The following is an 8,305-nucleotide window of genomic DNA, read 5'->3' on the forward strand; positions in this document are numbered from 1 at the left end:
GTGACATGGGTAGTATTACTCAAAAGCTTGTGCAGGGGTGGTAGTGAGGAGGATAGGTTTGCGTCTTACACCTTGTATATAATGGCTGATATTGCAGAACAGCTCTGTGTGTAGGTTGTTACTGGCCTTAGAGTAGTCATCTATCTTTCATCTTTGCCAATACTGTGCACTCACTATTTCAGTGACTAGAATACTTCTGTTAATAGTTTTCTTTAAAAACAAAATCTAGCCAAGAATAACAAATGCTTGACAGCTCTTTTTTCTCAATAGATAAGCAAGATAGAATGCCCTTGTACTCACTGGATGACAATGAGGCATATATTGAAGGAATTTTTATAATAGCTAAGTACAAGAGGTAGTGATTTTTAGTACGCAAAAATTGTGTTTTGTAGCCTCACTTTTAGGTACATTTTTTGCGGGGAGGCTATGCAGGGGTCAGACCTGCTGAAAAGAATTATCTTCCATTTTGGTCATTACAACAAACTAAGGATTATTATACAATGACATAAAGGCAAAATGAACTGCACAAAGGATTTTTTTGCATATGATATGTCCAGAAAAGAAAGGTTTCTCTAGGAATATCTACTCTTTGGATTTCTTGACCTTTCAAGTTTTTTTTCCAAACTTGTGGATTTGCATAAAGTTTCTAAGGTTTTAAGTTGTAACATGTTCAGTTTGCAACTGAGGGAGTTGAGGAAGCAGGGAAAATTGAGTTCTCTCAAGTTGTTGTGGCAACTGTATAGTATGTTCTTAGCCAAGACCCTTATCTTGATCATTATCTGGAAGTTCTTTTGAATGACTTCTCAATTTAGGTAAATATCTCTTAATATAAACCTGCCAACACAATTTGAAAATGTAAGTAAATGTGGGCTGCTTTTTGCAATTTTGAGTCTAGAATTGATAAACCTTGTATCACATCTCTCATGCCCTTTTAATAGATCTCGATTCTAAACATCTAGTATCTGTTGGCACTGGGTTTTCTCTGAAGAGGAATGCTGCACTGCAACAGTAGCATTAATTACAAATGCAATAACTTTATTTGTAAGAGAATGAGTAAATCAGTCCTGTATTAGTTGGATAAAGGAGACTGGGACTATCTCAAATGGAAGCAGCACTGAGCCCGGAAAGCATTACGGAACATGCTCTGGAAAGCAACAGCTTCATACATTACTTCATTGTGGGGCTTAGAAAGCTGGAACAAATACTGAGAAATGTGAAGCTAATTGCATGTGGTGGTCTAAATGGAAACTTAGAAGCCCTGTTTCTATCTTACTGGGAATGTGCCACTATGATGTTGCCATGTAGTGACCCCTTTTGACCAAAGGTGCTGCTGAAAATGAGTGATCAAGAAACCATCCTTTGTTCCTCAAGGGAGTACAGAGAGCTGGTAAACAGAGTCCAAAAAAGAAAAAAAAAAAAAAAGTTTGGCTATCCTGGGTGCCAGAGAATGTCTTTACTCTCCTCTCCAACACACATTGTGTTTCAGGACAGTAAGCCAATGGTGATTTCAAGGGAACAGTGTAATGGCATAAGGTGGCACTTCTGTATTATCAAGCAACACTAGCAATCTGCAGCTCATGGGCCTAAGTCAGACATAACCTCTTTGTTTTGCCAGTTTTTAAGGGGATATTCTTCCATGAATTTGTCTGTACACTTTCTTCAACTTTATCAAGCTTCTGGCTTTCACTGACAATTCCTGTAATTAGTTTACACATAGTATGACGAAGTTGGTCCTCCTACTTACTGTTTTGAACCTACCTATTCCCGTTAATCTCATCCAGGCTCCCTTGGCTGTTGTTCTACAAGAGGCAACAGACAACTGGAGCAAGGAGGGATGGAAATTAGATTCCACAGTTGCAGGGGAAGGAAATTAGCCTCCACAGTTGCAGAAGTAAACTCCTTTCTAAAGGACTTATCTTCTGTGTGTAGTAGGTAGCAACCTTACTGACTGCTGGCAGGAAGTTGAGAAGTGTGTTTTGTAATTGGTTATATATATATAAAAAAAACCCTGTTTGTAGTAGAGAAGAAAGAAGAGGGTGAAGAAATCCCCAATAAGGGATGTTGAAGCTGCTGAAGATGCTGAATCTGCATCTTGGAAGAACTTTTTTTGGTTGTAGCTTAGGAGTCAAAATAGTAAGTGCAAAGGGCTGAGGTGTTAAATCCATGCTTTGTAGTACTCCTCTGGGGAAGCTCCAGTACTTGGAGTGAACTGTTTCCTGATACTGTCTAACTTAAGGCATGTTAATGTCTGTGAGTAGTCACTTTCCCCTTCTGCTTACATGTGTGTTCTTGTTTCCCGGGTCAAGGTTCATCTATTTTATTAGCATTTCTAGAGAGCTGAGAATTAGGAATCTGGGGCTATGTGTATTAGTTAGGTCTTAGTTTTAAGCGTGCTGATAGTAATCATAAAGGTAAGCTATGGTTGTCTTCTGTATTGTAATTGTAATCTGCATTGTTTGTATTTATGTCTACGGGTTGACTAGTTTCCCCTTATGTAATAAATATAATAATAATTTACTTGAAACTTCTGTGAGAAGGGAACTTGACCTAACAAAACAGACTTTTCATGGTCCTGTAAGCAAAATTCTATAACTGAAGCAGGGGAAAACAGTTCTGTTTAAAAAAAAAAACTTCAATTTTTCATACTACCTTCGAAGTAGTACCTGTCCCTTCCAACACCCTACTGGATAATTGTCTCCAACCTGAAATGATGAAGGATGGTGCAGGAATGGAGTCCCATGTTAAAACAGCCCTGTGTTCAAAAACCACGCAGCAGGAAGAGGTCATGGGATTGGACCTCTTGTTGACCCCTTTAATCCTAGGCTGTAGTGTAATCTTTCTGTGCCATCTGGTGTTTTAACAGACTTAAATCAGCACGTATGAAAATTGCCAGAAAAGGTATGGTTGTGACTAGTACTAATTATTTCAGGAATATGCCTTTTTAATGCGCATTTTCTTTTAACTAAATCTTCCTTTCATGTTGTGTCCAAAGAAAGGCTACAGGTTAGGTCCTAACTTCTGATGCTTTGCGGAAGAAGTTTAACAGTAGCCATCTGCTTCTGACATAGCTTACATATTGGTGTATTGTTCTACTTTATTTCTACCTTCTGTCATTGATTGCATGCGTGGCCTTGGGCAAATGACTTAACATCAGTTTCATTTTTTTTCTGTATCTATAAACTAATGATCAGAACACCTGCATAAGTTATTGGGAGCACTGAAATAGATCATCAGTACATGAAACCTATCAGGTTTGAGAATAAATGGTAGTAAAATTCAGTGATAGGAAGAGAGCAAAAGAGCTGTCAGGCAAAAAAAAATCTACAGGAACACAAAAATCAGCAGGTACAATCCTGCAAAGAAATGGAGGCTGTTTTTGTTCTTAAGTGATGGGAAGCATTTTGATGAAAAGTTCAGCTGACTTTGATCCACAGGCTGTAATTGCTTTCTGTGCAAGGCAGGTGGAAGTCAAAAGAAGAGGAATGAGGTGTGTTAAATGACTTGTCCAAGAGCATATAGCGAACCTGTGGCATCTTGGGCATAAAACAAAAATTTTTATTGGATTTTTTCCGCTTACATTTCACTCTGTGTCATACAGTAAATTGGCTATTTGCTTATTGGCTATTTGGCTTACTTTTCCACTGTTTCTTTAGCAAAATGCGCATCAGCTTTATAAGAGATCTTATGGCAGTTTGCTTGTAACTGACCTATTGATTCTTTAAAAGTTTCTCAGAAGGAAGGACCTCCAAAGAGCTTAGGTATTGTAGAGCTGGCTTGTCATTTTATGGATATAGTCCAAAATGTTTATTGTTAACTCATGAGATGAAAAGATGCTTATCTTAATTTATTTAAGAGATGCAGCTTTAGCAAACATCTGTAAAAGATGCTGGACTGTTATGCTAATCTATGGGTGTGAGACAAAGGCTTGATGTGGGTATTATTAAAAACCTGACTACCTGTCCCAGAGGCAGAACTGTACTGGATATTAAGCAACATTATATATATAAAATTTTTTTATATATATGTATATATTTTTTTTAATGGCTCTTGCATCTTGCCTGTGTGTCTGGGAGCTCCAAGATCTGTGGGAGTCACTTTTCTCTCATTAAGCCTCTCTCCGACTTTGACAAATACTAGTATCTTTTTATATAAAACTAAAAAAATCTGCCTCCTCTTCTTACCTGCAGTAGGCTAAATCATGTCCAGAGAGTGAGAAGGGTATTCATTAATGGATACATAGAAGTCCGCAGTTTGGCAACAGTAAGTTGTGCAGTCCCTGTGGGAAACTGCAGAGTCTGCAATGCAGATCTGCGGCACTCTTCAGCTCCCATGCTGCTTTTTTGCTTCTGCTGTAATCTCTCCTAAAATGTTCACCAGTCAAATTATGGCTGTGACAAGCTTATTCTGAGGAGAGATGTGTTCCTTTCCCACTAGTTTGGAACGGTGGAGGAAAACACCATGCAGGGCTGTATCGTTGCTCTGTACTGCTCGTTCTCCCGATTCCCCTTTCTCCCACTTGCCTAACAGTACGTGTGTATTTGGGTAGGGAAGCTACTGCTGTCTTAACTTTTTCTTTTCTGTCTCCCCTGGGGACTGAGGAGGTGGTGGGATTATTTCACACCATGTTAAGGTAAGAAACTCTGATTTGCCATCAGATGAGTCCTGAAAGACCAGGTGAACTTACAGATAGGTGTGTTGTGACATTGCCTGTTCTTCTTGCTGGTGGTGCCATTTCCAACTCTTTTTTTCATTCTCTCTGTGAGTCACCATCTGGGATATGTTCTGGTCCCACCCTTGCATAACGAGCTAGATGACTTATGATGCCAGGAACTAGACTTGTTGCTATGCTTTGGGATCGGAAAGGGAGTCCCCACCACCACCATACTCCATATCATAGTATTAGCAAATTAGCAGACCTTCTGGGTTTTATTTGCTACAACAATATCCTAGTTTCAGCAGGAAGCCTTATTCATGTTGCATCTTGGGCAAGATCCACTGTAACGCATGGATTCAAAAAAGAGCTTTGGGTGTGTAGCACTGCCCTGTTGGGTAGCTGGGTTATTTCTCTGCAGCTTGTATTGCTCCTGTGGTCTGGTTTCTTCTATTCTCTGAGTGGCACAGAGCCACTGGAGCAACGCTGGTTTCCAGAGGCAGGGTACTGAGCAGGCCAGAAGAAGCTGAGGGGAATATTACCCTAAGGGATGTGAAATCTGTACCACACTTGGCTTGTAAGAGTTACTTGGTATCTTCCCACTCATATGCCTGTGGTACTGAAAGACTTTATATAAGGTTTCAACCTTTGCACCTTCATTTTATCATAACGTTTCTGCCTCGTTATTCTGACCACATCAGAGTGTTGCCTCATTAGTACGGGAAGCCCTGTGATAGTCTTCTCCCACAAAGCTTAGGATAGAGAATGAGGACATGAACTCCCTATGTTTAACTGGTAAACTGTTTAGAGATGGCAAAGCTTTTAATTATGTTATCTCTTTTTTACGGTTGCGATTTGTGAGCAGTAGATTCAGAATAATACTTCTATGTCCAGACTAGATGAATGGACTATTGTTTTCCTTGTTGTGCTCATACCGTCAGATGTTTGGTAACTCCACCTCAACATTTACCAGGATTTGGAGAAGGAAGAAGTGTCCTCTTGCAGCAGATAAGCGAAGAGAACTTTATTCCGTTCAACTTGGAATCACTAAAACTTCTGTGTTGTCTTTTTTTTCATTGCAGATAGCTGCTGCTTTATGGTGGTATTATGTCTCTAAAGGAATTGAATATTTGGATACAGTATTCTTCATCCTGAGGAAGAAATTTAACCAAATTAGTTTCCTTCATGTCTATCACCATTTCACCATGTTCACCTTATGGTGGATTGGTATTAAGTGGGTTGCAGGTGGACAAGGTGAGCTCCCTTCCTCCCGTACCCTTTTGACTGGATGTAAGGGAGAATTATTATTGTTTGGGATCAATGGAAAAAAGTTTTCGTACACTTAACAATATAATATACAAGACTTTAAAATAGCAATGGAGCAGTGTAGTAGCTTTAATGTAAGTAGCTTTAATGTGTAGAGTCTTCCTCTGTGGGAAACGTGGGGGAGGAAAAGATAACAGGGCAATAATCGAATGAATTGCAAAACTTCTTTTTCCTCATGGGCATCAGTTGCAAGCCTGAAGTTCTGTATTCAAAATTATCCTTCTTCTGTATGAAATAGGAAGATGAATATGTCTTGCCTAACTTTAATTTTTGCAGATACAGAGAACTGCAAAATCTAATTATGGGCCACAATCTGTGTGCAAATGAGATGAAGTTAATAGAAACGTTATTTTGGCATTATGTCTGAGTTTGAGGTTTGCTTTCTTTTTTATAAAGAGGCATGTATAAAATTCTGAAACCTTCCCTTGAAGGTGAGCCCATAAATCTGTTGATTAACTTTTAAAACTTATTCTTAATGACGCAAGTCTATAATTCATTATCAGCCTTTTTTGTTCTTTGCTTCCTTTCTAAAGCCCCCATCAAAGAATTTTATTCCACTGCACTTGTAACATCCTCTCTTTCCTACATTGTACCCTTTTTCCTGTTGTTTTGATTTGTCTCTCTCAGATTATAAGCTCAACAGAGCGGAGGGTTTGGGGAAAATACCCTGTTTTGTTTGTAATGTGCTTTGTAGGCTTAAGACACTGAAAATAACATAGTAAACACCAGACCAAACTAGGATTTGGGGTTTGGTTTTTTTTGTCAAACCACACTAAAACCTAATGCATGGGGCTTTTATGCTCTCATTTACTACATATACCTTGTACTGAGTGGTTACTCTATATTCAAAAATAGAAATATTTAAAATTAGTATCTGTGACTATCCTTTAATTTCTCCCAAGTAATCCTCAGGATGCGGCTACTCAACCAGACATTTCATGATCTCTATTGGCTACTGCACCCACAAAATAAACTTATTGGAGACTGGATGCAGTAAGACTACATGTAGGCTTACTTAGAAATTCCCTGCATATCTCAAAATGCTCTCTCCCTTGTTGCTTTTTCAGATTTTTCATGTTAAATATCTGCAGTTTTCAATACAACCGTTGCAACTATTGCCAAATTTATTTCAAGTTTTTGTGTTCTTGCACTACCTCTTAGTTTCTAGCCCCTGCAAAAGGAAAAGCAATAGTTGCTGTTCTGCATTTATGTAGCACTACTGGATAAATATGGATAAAACTATGTTCTTTTGTGTTCTAGTTGATAGCACAGTGCTTACATAGACAGATCTGTTAGAAACTAGACCCTATTATAACCAACTGGGTCTAGACCACATGGGCATCTGAGCTGTTTGATGTCAGCAGCTATTGCCTGTATTGCCCTAATCTCGTACATTAGAGCCTTTTTGAGCCTCTCTGGCAGCAGTGTAAGAAAACCTTAACGAGATATAATATGTTTCTGTTAAATGGCTGCTAATCTTGATAGAGCGAATAGATCTCAATGCAAATGAGAACTGTTGTAATTGTTTCCAGCATGGATCATTCTGGAAAATGCTATACTATATGTTTATATATTTAAGAATGCTGCATATTTTACCTCATAAATAAGGAAACTAAAGATGAGCAGTTTAGACAAACTCACTTGGCAATGCCCTTAAACATCATATAACCACAAATTAAGTTTTGCTTTGTACAGTATTTTGGCCTCTTTCATCAGACTTCCACATGAGTTTCTTGACTTCTTGCAGAAAAGTGAACCTTGTTTATTTAAATGTAGTTGGAAAGATTTAAGTTCAGAACCTGATACTTTATCCTTTATGTTGTCAAATACCACTTTTAATAACCCGTTTTGCAAAACAATTGCACTTACACTACAACTACTGTGGAATCCGTGTGATTTATGTCTGTTCAACAAAAATCTTATTAAAAGCTTTTCCGTAAGTAGTTCCGTGACAGATGTGACGTACTACTTGCATTGAACAGCTATTTGTGTCAGCACATGTTGGCAGTCAGGTCTATACGGTACTATTGAATATTTCAAGAGTGGAAGCCTGGCATGTCCTGTGCTTTATAATTTTTACTATCATGAAAAATACTGGAAGAGACGACTTTTTTGTTGTTGTTGAAATTATATTACAATCTTCCTTTCTGTTCCTGGACAGCTTTTTTTGGAGCTCAGATGAATGCATTTATTCATGTCATTATGTACATGTATTACGGATTAGCTGCCTGTGGCCCTAAATTTCAGAAATACCTGTGGTGGAAACGATACTTGACCATATTGCAATTGGTAAGTAAAACTTCTCCCTTTATCTTGGAAGGTATTGCC

General features: G+C 38.4%; 1 protein-coding gene across 1 annotated transcript in view; it reads left to right on the forward strand.

Moving 5' to 3' along the window:
• ELOVL4 (ELOVL fatty acid elongase 4) overlaps positions 1 to 8,305 on the forward strand; it is a 39,322-nt gene that overhangs the window by 22,228 nt on the left and 8,789 nt on the right. Inside the window, exons 4-5 of the mRNA XM_064447751.1 lie at positions 5,734 to 5,905; positions 8,139 to 8,266. Coding sequence (XP_064303821.1) covers positions 5,734 to 5,905; positions 8,139 to 8,266 — 300 coding nt within the window. The remainder of the gene's footprint in view (positions 1 to 5,733; positions 5,906 to 8,138; positions 8,267 to 8,305) is intronic.

The sequence above is a fragment of the Phalacrocorax carbo genome, chromosome 3, assembly GCF_963921805.1.
Source record: "Phalacrocorax carbo chromosome 3, bPhaCar2.1, whole genome shotgun sequence".
NCBI classification, from domain to species: domain Eukaryota; kingdom Metazoa; phylum Chordata; class Aves; order Suliformes; family Phalacrocoracidae; genus Phalacrocorax; species Phalacrocorax carbo.